The sequence below is a fragment of the Oryx dammah genome, unplaced genomic scaffold, assembly GCF_014754425.2.
Source record: "Oryx dammah isolate SB20612 unplaced genomic scaffold, SCBI_Odam_1.1 HiC_scaffold_8, whole genome shotgun sequence".
In the NCBI taxonomy this organism is placed as follows: domain Eukaryota; kingdom Metazoa; phylum Chordata; class Mammalia; order Artiodactyla; family Bovidae; genus Oryx; species Oryx dammah.
This window is the reverse complement of record NW_024070192.1, coordinates 27,177,290-27,201,407: the sequence shown is the minus strand read 5'-3', so window position 1 is coordinate 27,201,407 and position 24,118 is coordinate 27,177,290. Positions and strand designations below refer to the sequence as shown.

General features: G+C 49.8%; 1 protein-coding gene across 1 annotated transcript; it reads left to right on the top strand.

Annotated features, from left to right (window-relative positions):
* Positions 1 to 249: 249 nt before the first annotated feature.
* On the top strand, positions 250 to 23,268 carry TNFRSF13B (TNF receptor superfamily member 13B). Its single transcript, XM_040245766.1, has 6 exons — positions 250 to 527; positions 12,623 to 12,760; positions 15,139 to 15,384; positions 22,209 to 22,394; positions 22,780 to 23,043; positions 23,173 to 23,268. The coding sequence occupies exons 1-5, from the start codon at positions 467 to 469 to the stop codon at positions 23,028 to 23,030; spliced, it is 882 nt and encodes a 293-aa protein (XP_040101700.1). The 5' UTR covers positions 250 to 466; the 3' UTR covers positions 23,031 to 23,043; positions 23,173 to 23,268.
* Positions 23,269 to 24,118: the final 850 nt, after the last annotated feature.

Genomic DNA, 24,118 nt, shown 5'->3' with positions numbered 1-24,118 from the left:
TTGCCACCAAGGCTTCCTGCTGGGATGTGGCTGAGCCAAGACTCCAGCCCAGTCTGTCCGTCTCTAGTTCAGCCTCATGACTGCTCAGCTGGGAGTCAGGTCAGGGGTCGAGAAGCACAGAGAACCATAATTCACCTGGCCTGGGGGCAGTCAGGGATGACTTCCTGAAGGAGGTGGGCCTGAAGAAGGAAGAGGAGGAGATGACTGGGCAATGAAAGAGAATAGGGTTGCTGAGAAAGAGGGCTGGGCCACCTGCTGCAGCCTGGCATGTGCAGTGCACCCAGGGGCTCGGCAGAGAGCACTCAGGGCTCCTGGAGCGTCAGGCGAGTCCACCCCCTTGGCTGAGACAGACAGCGCAGGTGCGGCAGGAGGGAGCCACTGATTTACATCCTATAGGTGGGGGGAAAACCCAGGAAGTGCAGCCGGGCACTAACCAAATCTGGGCTAAGAATAAACGTCCTGAGTAATGAGTGGCCTGGGCCGGAGAAGGCAAGGTGGCCGCAGCCTGGCGGGCCAGGAGGAGCCGAGTAAGTAGCTGGGAAGGTGGTGCGGGGAGGGGAGGGGCACGAGGGGGTTTGGCTGGGGGCTCCGTGTGGCCTTGGGGGTGCAGAGGGAATGGCACCTATGGCAGATGGATGAGCTCAGGGCCCCCCGGGACTTCCTACACCCCTGCACGTGGAGTGCCCAGAGACTGGGGGCCCAGGGTGGGGGCTAGCCTTGCTTTCCAGGGGAGCAGCCACGAGGCTGGAGGGTCAGCCACATGGGCACGAAGTCCCTCTACTGCCAAGGACCCAGAGCCGGGTGGGCCAGGACATTTTTAAGACATTCTAAGTTGAAGTCGACACATGCAAAAGTAGGAGAGCTTAAGGAGCCTCCCACAGACATGGCCCAGAGTGTGCTTTCCAGGACCCTGGGCCCTGCCGGGCCTTCAAAGGCCATCACGGTTTTGATCTATAAATACCTCCGGATCTCTCTCTTAAAAACAAAACCCCAAAGACCCTCACGCCAGGATGACTTCTGCAAAGAATGATTCCTCGGTGTCACCAAGCGCCTGTGTTCACACTGCCTGGCTGTCTTGTGTCTTTTCCAGCGGGTTTGTTCAAGTCAGGACCCAATCGCCATCCTTCTGGTTACATGTTTTAATCTAGAACATTCCCATCATGCCTCATGTTTTCCCTTGCTGCTTTTCTTTAATCGAAGAAACCAGATCATTTATCCTGTAGAACTGTTATCAGGGGAGGTTTTGAAGGTTTGTTCAAAGGCCAAAGCAGAAGGCGGCACCCAGGTCCCTCGCTGTGCAGGGCCAGGCTGTTCCATCCTCACACGCCAGGCAGGGAGCACAGCCCTTCCGTGATTCTCTTTGTGGGGAGCAACCACATCCCAAGACGTGTCCCCAGCTATGGGCTCCCAGAATATACAAGACTTCTGGGAGAGGTGGCCCAGGCAGGGACCAGGGGTCGCTTTGACAGGGTGGACCCCTCAGGTTCACAAGTCAGGAGCCTGCCAGATCTGGGCCTGGCACTGCCAGAGCCCGCAGGAGCAGCAGAGTCGGGCCTGGCTTCCCTAGTCCACTGACTCGCTGTGTTGCTAATTATAAGTCCTTAGGAAAGCCTGTGTATTTGCCTGGGAAAAAAAAAAAGTTCTAAATGATCTAACCCACCTGTTTGGTAGAAGTGGTAAAACCCCAAAGGACATTAAAGAAATTAGAGATATTCTACAAGAGTAAGGGGTGGGACTTCCCAGGTGGTCCAGTGGTTAAGACTTCCCCTCCCAACGCAGGGGATCGGGTTTGATGCCTGGTCGTGGGTTAAGATCTCACCCTGGAGGACCCCCTTCACCTCTTTGGGCTCTTCTCCCTCGGTTGTAAAACAAAGGTCTGCCTCTGCCCTATCAGATATCCCTGAGAAAACGCAGCCGGGCCCTGAACCCGCTGGAGCCCCATCCGATGGGCCATAGGTGAAGGCTCTGAGAAGGACTGCAGTTGGAAACAACAAAACTAAACTCTGACTTTCCTTAGCCCAGCATTTTTCAAACTAACGACCACAGGGGCCTTTCTTGGTCCAGTGCCTACGAGGCCAGGCGAGTGAGGGAGACGGCAGACGGCTGGGGCGCAGGGGAGCCCAGGCCTGCAAGAGCCCTCCCTCCTTCCCTATCCTGCCAGCCAGGATCCATCTCGGGTGTCTCCTGCCCTTCTTTGGGGCTGAGGATGGTTCTGGAACCTTACGTAGGTCCTGGGGGTGGAAGAGGGGTGGGCAGGGACAGCGCCCTTTGGTCAGCTGGGCGGCTGTCATTTGGCCCAGTGGCTCAGAGCCTCTCAACCATGAGTGGGTCTAGGTGGCTCCCATCTACCTCTGTCCACCAGCCATCACCTCCCAGAGGGCTGGGGGGTGGCTGGTGTCCCTCTCCCTTCTCCTCAAATGAAGGAAGGACCATCAGGAATCTCCCTTCAATTCTGTTTGGCCCTTTTGCTTTTTAACTAATGTATAATTGATTTACAATGTTTGTGTTAATTACTGTTGTATAGCAAAACAACTGTGGATATTACAAGGATACTGAATATAGTTCCCTGTGCTATAGAGTAGGATCTTGTTGTTTATCTATTTTATACATAGTAGTGTGTATCTGCTAACCAAAGCCCCTAATTTAGGTCCTTTGCTTCATGAATAGATGCCAGTCCCAGGCTGGGAGCCCAGAAAGTATAAAAGGTACAGAACACAGCCTTCCTCTCCTCCAGGTCCTCCATCTGCCCAGTTTTCCTGTCTCTTCTGCAATAAACAGCTTTCTTAAGAGAATTTACATGACATAAAGTTCACCAGTTTAAAATCTACAACTCAGTGTTTTCAGTATATTTAGAGTTGTGCAACATCTCTACAATCTAATTTTAGAGCATTTTCATCACGCCACAGTCCTCCCCACCCCCAGCCCTAGGCTACCACTGTCTCTAAATTTGCCTATTTTGGATATTTTCTAAAAATGGAATGTGCTGTTTGATGACTGGCTTCTTCCACAAGCACAATGATTTTGAGGTTCATCCATGTGGCGGGGTATCAGTACTTCACACCTTTTTACGGCCAAGTAACATTCCATTGTATGGATGGACCGCATCTCTCATGACTCCTGGTGGCACTAGTGGTAAAGAATCTGCTTGCAACGCAGGAGATGCAATGGATACACGGTCGATCCCTGGGTCAGGAAGATCCCCTGGAGGAGGACATGGCGACCCACATCAGTATTCTTGCTTGGAAAGTTCCACGGACAGAGGAGCGGGGTCGTAAAGTGTCTGACGTGACAGAGCACACCCTCCTACATTACTATGGCAATTCTGTGTTTAACATTCTGAGGAACTGCCAGACTGTCTTCCAAAGTGGCTGCACTGTTTTCAAGATCCTGCTGAACACACAAGGGTTCTGTTCCTCCCTATCTTCCCTAACACTTGTCCATACATTCATTTCCACTGTCCCAGCAGGTGGCTCAGTTCGGTTTTGACTGTTTCCCTGACGACAAATGCTGTTCAGCATCTTCCCATGTGCTTATTAGCCATTCAGACAGCTTTTTGGGAAAACGTCTCCCATTTTTAAACTGGGTTATTTGTCTTTTCATCATTCAGTTGCAAAAGTTTTTGCCTATAATCTGGATACAAATCCCTTATCAGATACTCAATTTGCAAATATTTCCTCCAAGTCCGTGAAACATTTTTGATTTTCTTGATGGTGTTCTGTGAAACACAAAAGTTTAAAATTTTTATTAAGCCCTATCTCTCAATCTTCTCTTTAATCATTTGTGCATCTGGTCTCACTGCCTAGCCCCAAAGCATGAAGACTTACTCCTGTTTTCTTCTAAAAGTTGTCTAGTTACATTTAGGTCTATGATCCACTGTGAGTTACTTTCTGGTGTGAGGCAGAGGTCCACATTCACTCTTATGAAAGTGGCTATCCAGCTGTCTCAGCACCATATGTTGAAAAGACTATACTTTTTCCTGTTGAATCTTCTTGTTACCCTTGTTGAAAACCAACTGACTGTAAATGCTCGGCTTTAGTTTTTGACTCTAAATTCTATTTCATTGACCCATGTCTGTCCTTCTGCCAGCACCACACTGTCTTATTTACAGCTGGTTTGTAGTACATTTTGAAATTGGGAAGTGTGAGTCCTCTAAATTTGCTCTCTTTGAAGGGTGTTTCAGCTCTTCTGGGTCTCCTGCATTTCCATATGATTTTAGGGGATCAGCTTGTCATATTTTGCAGAAAAGCTATCTGGGAATTCTATTGGGATTGCATTGAATCTGTAGAATAATTTCAAGAATATTGCTATCTTACCACTATTAAGCCTTTCCATCTATGCATGTGGGATATCTTTCCATTTATCTAGGTCTTCAGGAATGTTTTGTAGTTTTCAATGTACAAATTTTGCACTTCTTTCATTCAATGTATTCTTAACTATTTTACCTAAAACACTGTTTTTGGTTTCCTATGTTTCCTTACAGTGTCTCTTTATGTATGTACCCATAAATGTAGATTAGAACTTTCTCCCTTTTTTGCAAAAAGAAAGAGAAGAAGGGAGCCTATAAGCCATGCTGTTATGGAACCTGGTTTTTGTTTTTTCGCTTAATATATCTTAGAGTTCTTTCCAGAGCAATAGAGAGAGAGCGTCCTCACTCCTCCTCTTCAGCAGCATCACAATCAGGACATCAGTGGATGCACCGTGCAGGAACAAGGACTGCTTCCCACTCCACCCGTCCTCCCTGAGGATGGCTCTGTGAGCATCTGCTAAGGACCCACTTATGCCCGGTACTATGGATGCCCACTATAATGGGCTCAGAGACAGATGAGACAGTGTACGGAGGCAGACAGCTACACCCCCGAATATCCAACTCAAAATAAGAAACATCAGCAGGTTGAGACATCTCTGGTAGTCCAGTGGCTAAGACTCTGCACTCCCAGTGCGGGGGGCCCAGGCTCCATCCCTTGTTAGGGAACTTGATCCCACACTCCACAACTAACAGTCTGCATGCTAAGGATTCCAAGTGCTGCAATGACCCGACGCAGCCAAATAAATATCAAAAAGAAAGACATGCCACGAGGTAGAGTGTGCTCAGACTACATGGCCATCCAGGAAGGCATACCCGAGACATCTCAGAGGCCTCAGGCGACATGGCAGCTGCAGGGACAAATGTCTTTGGGAAGTTACAGTGTTTCAGCCGCAAGTTGAGGTTCCGGGGGAAGTTTTCAGGTCTGGGGCACGAGTTTGGTGATTATGAAATGATTGTAATTAATCCATTATGTTTTAAAACCACTTTATCCAAAAGTGAAAAGTGAAGTCGCTCAGTCGTGTCCGACTCTTCGCGACCCCATGGACTGCAGCCTAACAGGCTCCTCCATCCATGGGATTCTCCAGGCAAGAGTACTGGAGGGTGCCATTGCCTTCTCCGAAATAATAACTACCACCTGGCAACTGTGTCTTGGGTCAACTCTATGCATGTCACATGCATGTCCATAAGGAAACTTCCTCTGCAAAGGAGCGCACACAGTCCAGTTTACAGAATGGGAAAACGAGGGCGGTGCTGACCAGCTTTCCCAAGCTGACTGCGGTGACTCAGCTGCATTGTCCCCCAGCCCCCACCCCCTCACAGGCGCCACTGCTATCACACACATTCTGTCGCTGAAACGCGGCAAATCAGGTTTCAGAATGAGCCAACAGGAGGCCGAAATTAACAACAGGAGGAACGGGGAGGAACAGTCATCCCCACCTTTCTCTCTTCCTTCTTATCCTCCCCCTCTCCCCTTCCTCCTCCTTCCTGATTCATAAAAGAGAGACTGTAAACACTGTCATTCTCCCACGTGTTGCCCCAAATGATGAAGCTGTTCAAATTCTCTCGGAACCCCCAGCCCACCAGGTGCTCAAGGATAGACCGCTCACTTTGCTGCCAGCTAAGCCATTTGCCCCAAATGCAAAACCCTCTGCAGTTTTTCTCCCTCCTCCCTTCCTGTCACTTAAGTCCTATCATTGCCCTGTTTACAACAGTGGTCGAAGGGTGTCCCCTGTCACGGGTGAGTGACTATTCTACAGCAGACACAATTCAAAGTCTGAGTTATTCCCTGACTGGTGTTCAATCGTTATGACGATGTAAACTGTGTTCATAGCTAAGCCATGTGCAGCTCACCTTAGTAACTCACCCCAGCTCCGCGGTAGATCCAGCCTCTCAACTGGGCAACCAGACTCCCTTATCTGCAGTTGCGTTTCCACTGGAGATGTTCCTCCCACTTCCCACCTATTTTAGCTGAGCTACAGCTCCCGCTCGGCCTCCTGCCGAGTCCTGGGACTTTCTCTACCACCACTCTCAGAATTTCTACCTGCATCTCTTGGCTGCAATGAACCTGCTTTTCCCTCTCCTCCATCTGTTGAAAATCAATTGACTGTACGCAGACAGAGAGCTTACTTCTGGGTTCTGTTCTATTCACTGGGCTTCCCAGCTGGCAACCCACTCCAGTATTCTTGCCTGGACAAACCTATGGACAGTGGAGAATGTCAGGCTGCAGTTCATGGAGTCACAAAGAGTTGGACATGACTGAAGCAACTTAGCATGCATGCATTCTATTCACTGGTCTGAGCATCTGTCTTTATTGCATCATCACACTGCTTAGTTTAGCTTTGTAGTAAGTTTTGAAATCAGGACGTATGAGTCCTCCAACTTTGTTCTTCAAGGTATTTTTTTTCTCTCTTTTTTTTTTATTGTAGTGGTTTTGCCATACATTGACATGAATCTGCCATGGGTGTACGTATTGAAACGTATATTATCATATGTGAAATGAATCACCAGTCCAGGTTCAGTGCATGAGATAGGGTGCTCGGGGCTGGTGTACTGGGATGATCCAGAGGGATGGAATAGAGAGGGAGGTGGGAGGGGGATTCAGGATGGGGAACACATGTACACCTGTGGCAGGTTCAAGGTAGTTTTGACTATTTGGGGTCAAATGCAATTTTTAGGAGGGGGGTTTTTCTATTTGTGTAAAAAAGTCACTGGGATTTTCTTAGGGATTATATTGCATCTGTGATCACTTTGGGTGGTACTGACATTTTCACAACATTAACTCTTCTAACCCATGAACATGGGATGTCTTTTTTTGGATCGTCTCTAATTTCAGCAGTGCCTTCTAGTTCTCAGGGTATACTTCTTTTGTCACCTTGGTTAAATTCACTCCTAAGTATTTTTTAACTGTTTATTTATATATGTATTTGGCTGTGCCAGGTCTTAGCTGCAGCATCTGGGATCTAGTTCCCTGACCAAGGATCAAACCTGGGTCCCCTGCATTGGGAGCATGGAGTGTTAGCCACTGGACCACTAGGGCAGTCCTTCCTACTCCTAAGTATTTAACTTATTTTTATGCCTCTGTATATAGATTTGTTTTCTTAATTTCCTTTTAGGATCATTCACTGCAAATATATGTGTATGCAACTGACTTTTGTGTGTTGATTTTGTATTTGCAACCTTGCTGAGCTTTCATCTCTAACAGTTTTCAGTGTTTGAAATTATTAGAGATTTTACATATAAGATCATGTCATCTATGAACAGATAATTTTACTTTCTCCTCTCCAATATGAATACATTTATTTCTTTTTCTTGCCTAATTGCTCTAGCTGAAACTTCCAGTACTATGTTGAATTGATGTAATAAGAGTAGGCATTCTTGTTTTGTTAACAGTCATAGGAGAGAAGCTTTCGATCCTTCATCACTGAGTGTGATGTCAACTATGGGTTTGTCATATATGGCTGTTATGTAGAGGAGGTTCTCGTCTATTCACACTTTAATGAATGCTTTCATCATGAAAAGGTGCTGAATTTTGTTAAATGGTTTTTCTGCATCGAGATGTCCCTGTAGTTTTCCCCTACATTCTTGTACTGTAATAATGTACATCAACTGATTTTCATATGTTGGACATAGCACTGCATTCTGGGAAGGAATGAATCCTACTTGGTAATAATGTATAATGTTTTAACATGCTGTTGGATATGACTGGCTAATATTTTGTTGAGAATTTTTACATCTATTTCATAAGGCGTATTGGTCTGCAATTTTCTTTTCTGACAATGTCTTTATTAGACTTTGTCATCAGTATAACGCTGGCCTATTCACTGGTCACTCATTTTCAGGAAGTGCTCTCTCCTCAACTTTTTTGAAAGAGTACAGGAAGGATTAGTTTTAACCCTTCTTTAAATGTTTGGTGGAATTCTCCAGTGAAGCCGGCAAGCCCTGGGCTTTTTGCCAGAAGGTTTCTGATCACTGATTCACCATTACTTGTTACAGGTCTATGCAGATAGTCTTTCTCCCTGAATCAGCTTTTGTAGATTGCATGTTTCTAGGAACTGTCTACTTATTTAGATTACCCAGTCGCTTGGTGCACAACTGTTCACGGTACTCTCTTAAAATCTATAAAATGTGTACCAATGTCCCACTTTCATTTCTGATTTTGGTAATTTGGGTTTCCTCTATTTCTTTTTTAGTCAGTCCAGCTAAGGTTTCCTTAAATGTCTGACTCCTCAAATAAGGGAGGAGTTAGTTTCTTTGCTGTTGTTTTCATAGTTCACAATTCTCTACTTGTCTTTGGATCTCCACAATTTCATTACAGTGTGTCTCAACGTGGGTCTCTAAGTTTATCCTGCTTGGAGTCCACTGAGATTCTCAGACATGTATATACGTGTCTTTCCTAAGTTTTGGGAAGTCTCAAGCCATTGTTTCTTCTCTCTGGGGTTTGGAATTCCAAATGATTCCATACGGTGGTATATTTGATGGACTCCCGTGAGTCCCTCGGGTTCTGTTTACTTTCCATCATTCTTTGTTTCTGCTTCTCATTCTAAATAGTTCAGAAGTCTTATCTCTAGGCTCACTGATCCTTTCTTCTGGCTACTGATCTGCTACTGAACCTCTCTGGGGAGGCTTTACATTTCAGTTATTGGACTTCTCAATTCCAGAATTTATTTCCATCTTTTAATGGAATATTGAGAATGGTTTGGGCTTCACAGAAAAGTTGAGTGGAAATTACAGAGAAGTCTCATATACTCCTTACCCCCACACAAGCACAGCCTCCCTCACTACCAGCATCCTGCACCAAAGTGGCACATCATTATATTAACACATCGTTTTCACCCAAACTCCACAGTTTACATCAGGGTTCACTCTCCGTGCTGCTGACAAATGTATAATGACCTGCACCCACCATGACAGTATCACACAGAAGAGTCTCACGGCTCTGTATAGACCCTCTGCCCCACCTTTCCCTCTCCCTCCCCTCAACCCCTGACAACCACAGATTTGTCTTCTGTTTCCAGGATGTAATATGGCTGAATCACAGTGTGTAGACTTTTTAGCTTGGCTTTTCTCACTTAGTCATATTCATTTAAGGTTCCTCCTTGTCTTTTCATAGCTTGAGAGCTCACTTCTTACTAGTGCTGAATAAATTCCGTTGCTTGGATGAGCCACAGGTTATCTATCAGGTCATCTACTGAAGGGCATTTTGGCTGCTTCCAAGCTTTGGTTCCTTTTTTACAATTGCTCTGTTTATTCATATCCTCATTTTGTTCATACATCCTTTTGCTGATTTCCTTTAGTTCTCTGTCTATGGTTTCCTTTAGCTCATGGAACACATTTAAGACAGTAGATCTAACATCTTTGAATAGTATTTCCAATGTCTAGGTTTCCCCAGGGATGGTTTCTGTCAAATCCTTTTTTTTTTTTTCCCCCTCTGTGAATGTGCCATATTTTCCGGTTTCTTTGCGTGTTCTGTACTTTTTCTTGAGAAGTGAATATTTTGAGCATTATGTTGTGGTAACTCTGGAAATTTAATTCCCTCATTCCTCAGGGATTGCTGATTTTGCTGTTGTTGAGAGCTGGAGTCTGTTTGTGACTTTTCCAAACTATTTTTGTAAAGTATGTATTCCTTGTGTGTGGTCACCAAAGTTTCTGTTCATCTCTGCAGTCAGCCAGTGACCTGACAAAGATTTTCCCCAAGTCTCTGTTGCTCCTGAATTTCATGATGATGGGTCTTGGTCTGAGAGAACTTATTGTGCAGGAGACCTGATTGGCTCTTTGAATCTGAAGGCTAATGTCTTTCAAACATGTCTCTGAAACTGCCATGGGTCAACATTTATATCTCCTGAAATAATTCCATATTTTCATCTTTTCTCTATTTTCTGGGATGCTTCTTTAATTACCTCTTATAACCTTTCTATAGATGTTTTGATTCTAGCTATTATATTTTTAAACTTCTAGTCATTCTTATTTGTTCTATGCATATTATTCTTTAAAAGTAGCACATCATTGAGAACTCCTTGGCATCCAGTGGTTAGGACTCCGTGTTTTCACTCCCAAGGGCCTGGGTTCGATTCCTGGTTGGGGAACTAAGATCCTAACTAAAATAAAAGTAGCACATTACCTTTTTCATGGATGCAAAAGTTCTCTTTCTGAGGATGTCTGCTGATCATCTCTCAGTTTTCCTCTGTTACCTGCATTGTCTCCATTGGCTCGGGGTGGGTTTCTTGTGCTTGCTTTGTCCCAGGTCTCTTTCATGCAGAAGTGGTTTTCCAATATCGGGTGACTCCTGGCTGTGGTTTACAGTTCAGACTGGGGCACTGACAGCTGATTGGAAGTTGTAGGTAAGCAGGCGGGGTTTTCATGTAGGAGTTTTGCTCTGAATGGTCAGGCAGCAGTGTGGTCATTTTCTTGAGAGAATCTCCCAGGCAGTACCTCCAGGCCTTTTCCTTTGGGTCAGTTTTTCCAGAGCCAAGTCTGCTGGTTTTCTGCTGCTTGCAGAATGGGGAAGGATGCATTTTCACAGACTAGCCATGACACTTCTGAGGTATGGCTAGGGGAAGAGTGGACCTCAAAGCCACCCTCAATTGTGTCTGAGGTGACCCCCAACCTCCTGCTTGGGTGGGTGAGGGGCCATCACCTGCTGGGGTCAAGCCCTCTTTGTGTAAATTTCCCCCAACCCTATTCCATCCCTGCTGTCAGAGGCACCAGAGCCTCCAGCTCCAGGAGCTTCCTAAGGTTCGGTGACCCAGTTCTGCTTCCTCCCCTGTGAACTTCAAAAGAGAGAGACATCACCTGAAGCCGGCCACCCCAGGCCACCTGCTTTCCGTCTTCCAAGATGTTGCTGTCATTTGTCCCCTGCTGCAGCTACTTCTTCCATTCTACTCTTGAGGATGACTATATTTTAAAAAATTATTTACTTACTCTCTTATTTGGCTGTGCTGGGTCTTCATTGCTGCATAGACTTTTCTCTGGTTGCGTTGAGCGGGGGCTACTCCCTAGCTGCGGTGCTTGGGCTTCTCATTGTGGAGAATGAGCTCGAGTGGAGCACAGACTCAAGGACACTCGGGCTTCGGCGGTTGTGGCTCCCGGACTCTACAGCACAGGCACAATAGTTGTGGTGCGCGGGCTTAGCTACTCCGCAGCATGTAGGACCCTCCTGGATCAGGGATCAAACCTCTATTGTACTGGCAAGTGGATTCTTTACCAGAGTCACCAGGGAAGCCCCTGAGGACAACTCTCTTGCCCCATCCTTTTAGTTTGGTCTCAGGAGGGAAGGAAGAATAAGCGCTTGTGCTTAAGCTGCCAAGTCAAGTGGGAGCCACTGGTCTTTTCTTGGTGGTTTTTCATTAAAGAATAAGCAAAAACCTCACGATACCTTTAAGAGAAGTTGTTGGGGATGCAAATGCCATGAAATCAGACAGAAATTTAGAAAAGACTCAGCAACACACGACCAGCTGGGATAAGTCCCAGGCGCCTTGTGGAGCCAAAGAACCAGACACAGAAGTTCAAGACTGGGTGGTGCCAGCATCTTGTGGGCCTGTAGTTCTCAGGCTCAGACCAGGAGTCACCACTGGGAGCAGGTGTTGGGTGGGGGGCCCACGAGAGTCACCAGAGGCAAGAAACATTCACCACCTTGGCACGGCGGCTGTGGCACAGGTGTGCACACATGGTGAGGTTTGTCAGGCTGGGCTTTTGAGACGTGTCACTGTGTGTCTCAGCAGAAGGGACGGGAAAGGACATTTATTGAGTGCCTGCTGTTTGCTAGGCGCTGGCTCGGTCTGCTTTTCTTTCTAATTCATTCATTTAATGAGCACCTAGGATGTCCGAGGCACCACTGAGATCCTGGGGACCCCGCAGCAAACAAGTAGCGCCTGCGCCGGCCAGGCACTACTGGTTACCAGGGAGACATCAGGGAGGTGAGGTCAGTGACGAGAGTACATGCAGATGGGAGGCGAGGACAGGGTGTCAGAAAAGCTTCCCCGTGAGAACGAAGTTGAAACAGATCCGACCGGTCAGGAGGAAGTGAGCAGCCGCGGAGCAGGAAGAGCATGGTATGCGGAGGGACCAGCGCACGCAAGGACCCCGTGAAGGCGTGCGTCCACAAGGGCAGAGAACAGGGCCGAGCAGGGCGCACTGTCTCGGGAGGGGCCTCCGAACCAGCGAGTCCCGGCTGGGAAACTGAGGCTCAGTGTGGCGGGTCCCGGCTGCCCAGCGAGCATTGCTGGGGAGGAGGCCAGCTTTGTCTGTTCCCCCTCCACTCACACATGGGAGGCCGCCTGTGCTCCGGCCTCCAGCTGCCCTCACGCTTCCGCCTCTCAGCCCCACAGGGCCCGCGGCGGGGGGTGGCCATGGAGCCCTGCCCGGAAGAGCAGTACTGGGACTCGCTGCTGAACACCTGCGTCTCCTGCAAACCCATCTGCAGCAGCCAGATTCCGCGCACCTGTGCGGCCTTCTGCAGTGAGTTCTGGGGCCCAGGCCCTGGCTGCAGGCGAGCAGCCTCTACTCCTCACACATGGGGCCTGAGGGGGTGGAGGAGGACAGACAGTGTGGGACCCTCTGCCTCTCGACCCTCCTGCCAGCTTGCAGCTTCCCCAGGGTGCCCTCTTCCTTCCTGCCTCAGGGCCTTTGCACAGGGGTATTTAACCAGGGTTCCTTCCTGCCTGACCTTTAGGTCTCAGCACCAAGTCAGAGCTCCTCTCTGACTGCCAGATGGAGAGTGGGCCCTCCTTCTCCGTTCTCTGCTTGCACTTCTTTCTGAGTCTTTTTACTATAGAAGTTATCAAACTGAGAGAGAACAGCATAACAAACCCGTCTACCCATCAGCAGCTTTAGAAATACTGCTTTTTCGGTCCCTAATCATTGTTTTAACTTGTGTATTTTAAAGTGAATCCAAGAACTCGTATCGTTTTACCTGTGAATAGTGGATCATGAATCCTTAACAAACAGGCCTTCAAAATACAAACTCAACATTTTATCACTCCCAGAAGTAATTCTTTAACAGTGTCTACACTCACGCCATGTTCTGATTGTCTTGACAAGTGTATTTTGCTTGCCTGATGGAACTCATCGTGACTTGTATCATGTACTTTCCTGTGGGTATGTTTTATGTGTGTCTCAACCACTAGACTGTGGGCTCAATTCCTTTCTTAAGCCTAGCACAGTGCCTGACACACAGTGCTTCATATAAATACTGGTGGAGTGGAGCTCAGAGAGGCTAAGTGACTTGCCCAAGAATACACAGCATAACAGTGGAAGAGATAGGATTTGAAAAATGACTCTCTGACACCAACACCATGACTCTGAGCCACTATCCTTTAGTGAGGTGGTCATTCATTATGTTGACCGACAAACCCTGCAAAGAGGAATGGAAATGACTACATTTCATGGTTAAAAGATGAACCATAAAGCGCCAGGGCTGGGAGAGACCCACCAGCTGATGGGCTGAGGAGCATGGAGGTTTTCTTGTAGGAGGCACCACCTGAGATTGATCACTGAAGGCTGAGGATGTGGAGGCCAGATGAGGGGGAAGGGCGCCCCCTGAGAAGGGACCAGTGTGGACAAAGGCACAAGACCCAGAAAATATAGCAGAAACACTGAGGCCTCATGGGGAGTTTGTGAGGTCTGGCAGTGAGGGTGGTGCCTTGCGGAGCTGTCACCTACACAGGCACATGGGGGACCCGAGGAGGGTAGGAGGTCATGGCAACCCTGGGACAAGGCCGCTATTAGGCTAACTCCCCCTGTGCTGGGGTTGGGGGCCCAGGGCCAGGGCAGGGCAAGGGGAGGTCCCAGATCTATGCCTCCCTGGTCTTGTCCTCTACTTTGAAAAGGACATAAGGGCGGGCATGTCTGCATTGAAAAGAGGCGCGGTGAATATTCTACTTAAACCTTGAGCATGATTCACTATGTGTCAGGCACTGTGTTGGGGACTTCAAATCCTCATGGCAACTGTAAGAAATCACCATATTATATTGTGATTATCCCTCTCCTGGGAAACAGGAGACTGAGTCACAGAGAGGCCCAGCTGCCATGTGAAGTGGGGATGAGGGTGCCCCAAGCCTGAGTCGCTTCAAGGTCTGCCTTCTGGGCCTCTGTCGTGTGCTGCCTCCAAAATGCCTGCAAACCTGCCTGCAGCTCACAGTTCCATAGAACAGAATCCTCCTTAGAGACAAAGGGGACTCGCCCTGCAGAAAGGCAGGTCAAATGCACTCAGAACTGCTCTCTGAGCAAGTATGAATGGCCTTCTTTTTGCTTCGCTTCTGCCCCTGGTAGTGATACATGTTTGAGCTCCTGTGACTCTCATTTATTATTAGGACAGGAAGAACACTGTCGTTCAAGCTTTCCCACCTCCTGTCCAGGCCCCTCCCCAACTCACCAGGGGGTATGCTGGCTTCCTGCTCCATTCCCTGTATTTATAAGAGATATGCTTCTCCTTTATGAGATTTGAAAAATCCAAGTAAAGAACTCCTGTGACAATGTAATAACTTAGATATCAACGGTAAAATATAACTAGAAAATCTTTATATGGTTAGTACTAGGAAATGCACTTTTAAATAATATGTAGAGCAAAGAACAAATACTAATGAAAAATAAGAACATTTTAAACTAGATATAGAAAAAAATACTACACATCAAAACACATGCAGTGCAGCTTAACAGCGCACAATAGACAAGGTACCGTCTAGTGTTTGCATCATGGAAAAGCACTGGGATTCCTCTGGAATTGCTTCTGGGTAACTGGACTAGGATTTTTTTTCACTGGGATGCCCTTTGAGGCCAGACCTGCAGGTCCTGTGTGTGTCCGTCACCCAGTAACATCATTGATCTCTGTCTCCCAGAGTCACTCAGTTGCCGCGAAGAGCAAGGCAGGTACTATGACCTGCTCCTGAGGGACTGTATCAGCTGTGCCTCCATCTGCGGACGTCACCCCAAGCAGTGCACACACTACTGTGAGAAGACGCTGAGGAGCCAAGTGAGCCTCCTACCAGAGGTCAGGAGACAGCGGGCCGGAGAGGCCCCAACCCGAGCAGACACCCTGGGGAAGCACCAGGTGCCAGAGCACAGAGGCTTGGATGCGGGTCCAGGTAAGCCACCTGCTGTGTTTGGCCTGTACTTTGTTCAAGGTCCAAGTGGGTGGAAGGCAGGCACCAGGCCTCAATAAGGAGGGGCTGCGAAGCAGGAAGTCCAGTGCATGCAAATAACCAGAAGCCAGACTGCGGGGTGGTCATCACAGGAAGAAAAACTAGGCAAAGTTTACAGAAGTCTGTGGGCAAGAAGAAAGCAGCAGAAGAAAAAAAGACCAGACAGTTAGGAGTCTCCTGACAGCCTCTGAATGAGCTCTCAGAACACAGGGCCACAAGTGACCAGCACAGCCAATTTGTGATCAAGACCCCCAAGCCCATTCAGAGAGACGGAGACTCATCAGGGCCTACAGGCTATGTCTGCCCCACACTGTGTCCCTCCGGAGGTCTGGGACTGTCCCGCTGTGTCCCGACACGTGTGTGTGCAGGTGAGGCCAGAGCTGGGCTTGGCAAGGACTGTAAACAGAAGGTGCTGAGTCCAGACCCCGGGTCCTGAGGGTGGGGGTGGGGCGTGGAGGATGGTCACACAGCGGAGCTGACCTCTCTCCATCCCCTCCTGCTCCCCACATCCTGCCCCCCCATTCACTCCGCACCCTGCCAACCCCCACCTCGGCCCAGTCCACCTCTCTGGGAAAGGCTATGCCTTTGTTTGATGGGAACAGTGCAAGCTTAGCTGGGCTAGGGCTCCAGGCGTCCACACCTGTGGCCACTTCCCTCCTGTCTCTGTCTTCACAGGGCTTCTCTGTGGGTCTGTCTTTCTCTTTCTAAGGACACTTGTCATTGAATTCAGGGCCACCCTCATCCAAGGTGGCCTCACCTCCAGATCCTTACATTTTTTTAAGTTTTGTTTTGGCTACATTGGGTCTCAGTTGTGGCACACAGGATCTTCCCTGCCTCCTGCAGGATCTTTCAGGGCTCAGTAGCTGCAGCTCTCAGGCTTAATAGCTCTGTGGGATGTGGGATCTTAGTTCCTCAAACAGGGACTGAACCCCCACTGCCTGCATTGTAAGATGGATTCTCTTTTCCCCAACTCTATTTATTTATTTTTGGTTGCACTAGGCCTCTGCCCCTGCCAGCAGGTTTTCTCTCGTGGCGAGTTGCGGGCTGCTCTCTAGTTGTGGTGCATGGCCTTCAGTAGTTGTGGCCCATGGGCTTAGTTGCTCCATGGCATGTGAGAACTTCCAGCCCAGGGATCGAACCCCTGTCCCCCGCACTGCAAAGCAGATTCTTAACCACTGGACCAGCAGGGAAATTCCCCAGACCATTAACTTGGTCACATCCACAAAGGTTCCTCTCTCACAAATCAGGTCACATGTGTGTGTAGGGTGCCCACCCATGGGGCTCCTTGGGGGCACATTGGCATATAGCCTGGTGGTCGGTCTTGTCCCTGGCTTTTTGCTTATCTTGGGGCATGGAGTGTTTTCTCTTCTCATCCCTGCCACTGCCACATACGATGTCACCACTGTGAGGGCTGCCCTAGGCCTGAAGCCAGGGAAGAGGTGCAGACAGCCTTGTGCACCTACCTCACTCCTCCCCAGCCGGCCCACTTGCTGGGCCAGGGCTGCAGGGATGCTGGCCAAACATTCCACTGGGTCTGGCGGCAGCCAATAGCATGGAGGCGGAGTGTCTGCCCCATTCCCCCAGAAGGCAGACCTGACCATGAGCACCAGTGGCCGTGGGCCCAGGCTCAAATCCTGTCCTCCCTCGGCCACACCAGCCGAGCCAAAGCCACTAGGGCCCTCAGGATGGTCACAGCACTGCCAGTCTAGCCGGCCGGAGTTCCAGCCCAGCAGCAGCAGTTTCCAGGTGAGACTGGTTCTGAGAACAGTGTAAAGGGTTGAATGAATCAAATGGAAAGTTAAATTCAGTTGCTCAGTCGTGTTCGACTCTTGGCAATCCCGTGGACTGCAGCATGCCAGGCTTCCCTGTCCATCACCGACTCCCAGAACCTACTGAAACTCATGTCCATTGCATCGGTGATGCCATCCAACCATCTTGTCCTCTGTTGTTCCCTTCTCCTCCCGCCTTCAATCTTTCCCAGCATCAGGGTCTTTACCAATGAGTTAGCTCTTTGCATCAGGTGGCCAAAGTATTGGAGTTTCAGCTTCAGCATCAGTCCTTCCAATGATATCCAGGACTGATTTCCTTTAGGACTGACTGGTTTGATCTCCTTGCAGTAAGGGACTCTCAAGAGTCTTCTCCAATATCACAGTTCAAAAGCATCAATTCTGCACTCAGCTTTCTTTATAGTCCAACTCTCACATCCTTACATGACCACTGGAAAAACCATAGCCTTCACTAGATGGACCTTTGTTAGCAAAGTAATGTCTCTGCTTTTGAATATGCTATCTAACTTTCCTTCCAAGGAGTAAGCGTCTTTTAATTTCATGGCTGCAATCACCATCTGCAGTGATCTTGGAGCCCAAAAAATAAAGTCTGACACTGTTTCCACTGTTTCCCCATCTATTTGCCATGAAGTGATGGGACCAGGTGCCATGATCTTAGTTTTCTGAATGTTGAGCTTTAAGCCAACTTTTTCACTCTCCTCTTTCACTTTCATCAAGAGGTTCTTTAGTTCTTCTTTGCTTTCTGCCATAAGGGTGGTGTCACCCGCATATCTGAGGTTATTGATATTTCTTCCAACAATCTTGATTCCAGCTTGTGCTTCATCCAACCGGGCAATTCACATGAGGTACTCTCAGTTCAGCTCAGTTCAGCCGCTCAGTCGTGTCCGACTCTTTGTGACCCCATGAACTGCAGCACGCCAGGCCTCCCTGTTCATCACCATCTCCCGGAGTTCACTCAGACTCGCGTCCATCGAGTCTGTGATGCCATCTAGCCATCTCATCCTTGGTCATCCCCTTCTCTTCCTGCCCCCAATCCCTCCCAGCATCAGAGTCTCTTCCAATGAGTCAACTCTTCTCATGAGGTGGCCAAAGTACTGGAGTTTCAGCTTTAGCATCATTCCTTCCAAAGAAATCCCAGGGCTGATCTCCTTCAGAATGGACTGGTTGGATCTCCTTGCAGTCCAAGGGACTCTCAAGTCTTCTCCAACACCACAGTTCAAAAGCATCAGTTCTTCGGCGCTCAGCCTTCTTCACAGTCCAACTCTCACATCCATACATGACCACAGAAAAAACCATAGCCTTGACTAGACGGACCTTAGTCAGCAAAGTAATGTCTCTGCTTTTGAATATACTATCTAGGTTGGTCATAACTTTTCTTCCAAGGAGTGTCTTTTAATTTCATGGCTGCAATCACCAACTGCAGTGATTTTGGAGCCCCCAAAAATAAAGTCTGACACTGTTTCCACTGTTTCCCCATCTGCATATAAGTTAAATAAGCAGGGTGACAATATGCAGCCTTGATGTACTCCTTTCCTGATTTGGAACCAGTCCGTTGTTTCATGTCCATTTCTAACTGTTGCTTCTTGACCTGCATACAGATTTCTCAGGAGATAGATCAGGTGGCCTGGTATTCCCATCTCTTTAAGAATTTTCCCCAGTTTGTTTTAATCCATACAGTCAAAGGCTTTGGTGTAGTCAATAAAGCAGATGTTTTTCTGGAATTCTCTTGCTTTTTCAATGATCTAATGGATGTTGACAATTTTATCTCTGGTTCCTCTGCCTTTTTAAAATCCAGATTGAACATCTGAAATTTCTTGGTTCATGTACTGTTGAAGCCTAGCTTGGAGCATTTTTGAGCATTACTCTGCTAGCGTGTGAGATGAGTGCAATTGTGTGGTAGTTTGAACATTCTCTGGCATTGCTTTTCTTTGGGACTGGAATGAAAACTGACCTTTTCCAGTCCTGTGGCCACTGCTGAGTTTTCCAAATTTGCTGGTATATTGAGTGCAGCACTTTCACAGCATCATCTTTTAGGATCTGAAATTGCTTAGCTGGAATTTCATCACCTCCACTAGCTTTGTTCATAGTGATGCTTCCCAAGGCCCACCTGACTTCACATTCCAGGATGTCTGGTTCTAGGTGAGTGATCACACCATCATGGTTATCTGGGTCATTAAGATTTTTTTGTTCTGTGTATTCTTGCCACCTCTTCTTAATATCTTTTGTTACATCTATACTGTTTCTGTCTTTTATTGTGCCCATCTTTGCATGAAATATTCCCGTATTATCTCTAATTTTCTTGAAGAGATCTCTGCTGCTACTGCTAAGTCACTTCAGTCGTGTCTGACTCTGTGTGACCCAACAGATGGCAGCACACCAGGCTCCCCTGTCCCTGGGATTCTCCAGGCAAGAACACTGGAGTGGGTTGCCATTTCCTTCTCCAATGCATGAAAGTGAAAAGTGAAAGGGAAGTCGCTCAGTCGTGTCTGACTCTTCGTGACCCCATGGACTGCAGCCTACCAGGCTCCTCTGTCCATGGGATTTTCCAGGCAAGAGTACTGGAGTGGGGTACCATTGCCTTCTCCGAAGAGATCTCTAGTCTTTCCCATTCTATTGTTTTCCTCTATTTCTTTGCATTGATTGCTGGAAAACCTGCTTGGAAATGAACCAAGCACTGCCCCTGGTGGCAGTGCTCAGAACTGCGCCTGCTGGCCTGGTTCTCAGGCAAGAACAGAGGTCACTTCCTTTCCAGACAGAAGTCCCTGGGCCTGGGGTCAGCAGACAGCGAGGCACTGGGCCAGGCCGCTCCATCCCAGGGCCAGGTCACTAGGGCCGAGACAGGGCAGCAACCAAGCTGCAGACCTGAATGGCTTGGTGACTGAGCACAGGAAGCAGAGCAAAGGAGGGGACCCTGTGCTCCCATCTGGCAGCCAGCAGGCTCCCCCCTCTTTCCTGTCTGGAAGGGGTGACATGCATGAGTTGTGATGGGATAGAAAAGGCATTAAGACCGAGGTTTGGGGCACTCTCCCCAGAAGCAACACCTGCTGGAGGCGGGGTTGTCGATTCCCAGGTGTTCCCATCGAAGCACATCTCATCCCAGGCTGTACCCCAAGTGCTCGCCTTCCCTCCCTCCTCACTCCCTGCCCCTGAGGTCCGGCCCATCTCAGTATCCATCATGCAGCTGGTCCCCAGTCAAGGACTATATCCACGTCACTGGAAGTGATAGTGCAGAGTCTGTGGGACTCTGAATGTATGCCCGCGTCTCCAGCCTGGGTGCAGCTGGAAGGTGACATGTTCAATGGTTCAGCCCAGCCTGACTTGAGGGCAGAAATCAGGAACCATCTCTGAATGCCAGCAGCCAGTCTCCAGTCAGTCTGAGTGTTGGAATTCATGCTGAAAACACCTGAAATATGCAGATGTGTGGTTGTGAATTGACGTGGCGGTCCTGTGTGCTGAGCAGCGTCAGAGAATAGACACTGGTGGCTGGTAATTCCGCCTCTGATGGGAAGGCTTGTCCAGCCGGCCTGATGGTTTCCCTTTATCCCGGGGTGCGTAGGAGCAGACGGAGAGACCTGGGAGCTGGGAAACATGGTGTCACCTGGTTCTGTACACCCTGTGACCTTTCCCTGGATCCTCTCACCTCTCAGGATCTCAGCCTCCAGATCTGTAGCCTCACTCAGGGTCTTTGCTTTCCCTCCCCCACCCAAGGCCTCTCTGAGCTCTGGTCAGCACCGCTGGCCTGAGGTGGTGACGCTAGCCTGCTCAGAGCTCTGTAAACATCAAGGCAGCACAGGCCAGCAGTCACTTTATCCAACTCTCTCTTGGGAGTGTGTGTAAGGAAGAGGACCAGTGTCCACGCTCATCATGTGTGTGTGTGGTTGGCCAGGCCCTGGCTTGGAGTCCATCAGGCCTGCCATGGATTGCAGCTCTGCAACTGGGACCACGGTGATTCTGAGGCTCAGTTTTGTTTTCTGCAAGATGGACTGTAAGACGGTGCAGCCACTGTTGAAAACCATCAGGCTCCTCAAACAGCTCAACACAGAGCTGCCATCTGCCCCACACTCCACCCCTGGGATGCATCCATGAGAGTGAACACAAAGTCCACATGGAAACCTGCAAGTTTGACACCACTCCAATGTTCCCTGTGGACAGACGAATGACACACGTGACCACAGGCCTGAGCTTTGGAAACACACTGAGGGCTGACACAAAGGCCCCGTGCTGCAAGTCTGTCGGTGGCCAGAACTGGTGCAGAGACAGCCTAGTGGAGCCTGGGAGAGGGGGGTCACCACGATGGGTGTGGGACTGCGCCCGCCCCCAGGCAAACATGCAGCGGCTGCAAAACCCTGCGAACATACTGAACCCCTGCCTCCTCCGCTTAACAGCTATGTAGCCATGGACTACACCTCAGTCTCTAAAGAGGTGACCGGCCCTCACTTCCAGAGCACGAGGATCTGGGAGATGCTGAAGAAAGCGCTGTGTGCTCCAAGGGCAGCAGGCGGCCAGCAGCCCTTCCTCCAGGTGGAGGGAGGCCCAGGGCAGGTGACGAGGGCAGGGCCCTGAGAGGCAGAGGGACCAGTGCCCCATTTCCCTAGGGCCCCCAGCTTTACCCCTGCCCCCCAAACTCAGAAGCAGCTGCACTGTCTCTCTCTCGAAGCTTGTGCCTGCAGGTCAGACAGGCACACACCCTCCCTGGATAGCTATCTCCCTGTTCACCCAGCCACCTCTGGTACTGCCGCAAGTCACACGCCAAAGGAGACGAGACAGCAAAAACGGTGTCCGGCTCCACCATCTCAGAGGCTGCTCCAGGCCAGGGTGGGAGCAGGCTAAGCCTGACCCTCCAAGGGGGGTGAAGGGTAACCACAGAGCCTGCGTTGGGCTGACAGGGCAAGAGTGAGCATGGAGGAAGGAGGGGCTGCTCCCTGAGGAGAGCTGCCTCAGGGAGGCTTTTCTCATTCTCACCCCGGCCTTGTCCGGCAGCGCCTGCAGGGCTGAAGCTGAGCGCTGACCAGCTGGCCTTGGTCTACAGCACTCTGGGCCTATGTCTCTGTGCCATCGTCTGCTGCTTCCTGCTGGCCGTGGCCTGCTTCCTCAAGAGGAGGGGGGTCCAGGTCTCCTTCCCGACCCGCCCAGGGCCGTGTCCCATGCAGGCCAAGGCCTCCAAGGGTGAGTGTTCACTGGGGTCCCAGGCATCTCTCTGTCCTGGCCCTGCCTTGTTTCTAAGTGGACAGCACCAGGCAGCTCCTCCTGGGGAGGCCTGGAGCTGGTCGGTGCAGCACCCGCTCAGACCAGATGAACCAGGTCAAACATCAAGGCGAGAAGAGAAGGGGCTGGAGGAAGGGTGGGTGGAGCATGGGGTGGGGTGGGGTGGGGGTGTGGGGCCCGCAGCGCTAAAACCGGAGGTGGTGGGTCTCCTGGCGCTTTGGGACTGTAAGGCCCGCACCTGCACATCCGCCCCGGCGGAAGAGGAGGGCGTGGCCGGGCTGCCTCAGGGAGAAGGCGGAGGAGGAGGGGTCCGCGCCGAGGCCAACGCCCTCCCCTCTCTGCACAGATCATTGGATGGAAGCCGGCCGCGTGGCAGGGACACCCCCCGAGCCGGTGGAGACGTGTAGCTTCTGCTTCCCGGAGTGCAGGGCGCCCACCCAGGAGAGCGCAGGCGCGCCCCCGACACCCGTGTCCGAGCGCACAGGGAGGAGGGCAAGCCAGGAACAGAGCGCAGCGGGACAGCCCTGCGTGCGCGCTGCGAACGGCGGGATCGAGGTGGTGTACACGCCAGCGCAGGAAGGAGGCCTGGCCACGTGAACCTGGGGGAATGGTGAGGGGGTACAGAGAAGGGGGGGACGGGGTTGGGCAGAAGGGGAGGAAGAGGTGATGGGGGCAGAGGGGAAAAGAGCTGGGGGAAAGGGCCAGGGACCTCATTCTTGACCCCGGGTCTCCACTGTAGGTCACCGTCACCTCAACGCACCTGCGGTAAAGGCACCGCCCCTGCTGGACTCAGCCCAGGGGCCCCTTGGCGGAAATAAAGCCTCCCACCCTGCCCGCTCCTCACTGTCCTGGTTTGGGTCGCGTCTCCCTGTGGTGACCACCCAGTTTCATGGCCACTGCTGCCCCTGGGTTCCAAGCCTGGTCTCCGCGGGCCTGAAATCACATGCGGACGGAAGTGGCGGGCTCTGCACGTGGCCGACAGTGGTGCACTAGGGCTGTGCCAGCTTGCATCGACCTCACAAAACCCATTCCCTTCCGTGTCTCCTGGGAAGGTGTGAAGCAGCATGCCTGTGTGCCCAGTACATGTGTATGTGCAGCGCTGCCCCCACCAGTCAGGGGCGTGGGGTGGACAGAAGCTTGAGCCCAGGCATCAAGCTGCTTGGAAAGCCTGGGACCGTGCCACAGGTTCACGGGCGGGAGTGTGCTCATTTAGACACCAACCTGCACTACTGTTTAGTATTTTTCTTTACATCAACTTTTCCTTCAGACCTACTTGGTAAATTTTATAGATTTTGACTGGTAACACTGTATCTGAGCATTCACAAATTTTTGATGTTACATGTATTTTATGTCTGTGCGCAGTCGCTCAGTCATGTCTGACTCTTTGTGAGTCCATGGACTGTAGCCCACCGGCTCTGTCCATGGGGATTCTCCAGGCAAGAATACTGGGGTGGGTAGCCTTTCCCTTCTCCAGATCTTCCCAACCCAGGGATCGAACCCAGGTCTTCTGCACTGCAGACTGATTCTTTACCCTCTGAACCACCGGGGAAGCCCATATATTTATATCAATATCTATATGATATATATATTCTCTATATAATACATATATTTTATATCAATATCTACATGAGCAATGAAACATATTTTAGTAGCATTTAAACCTGAAAATACAAAACTATTCTAAG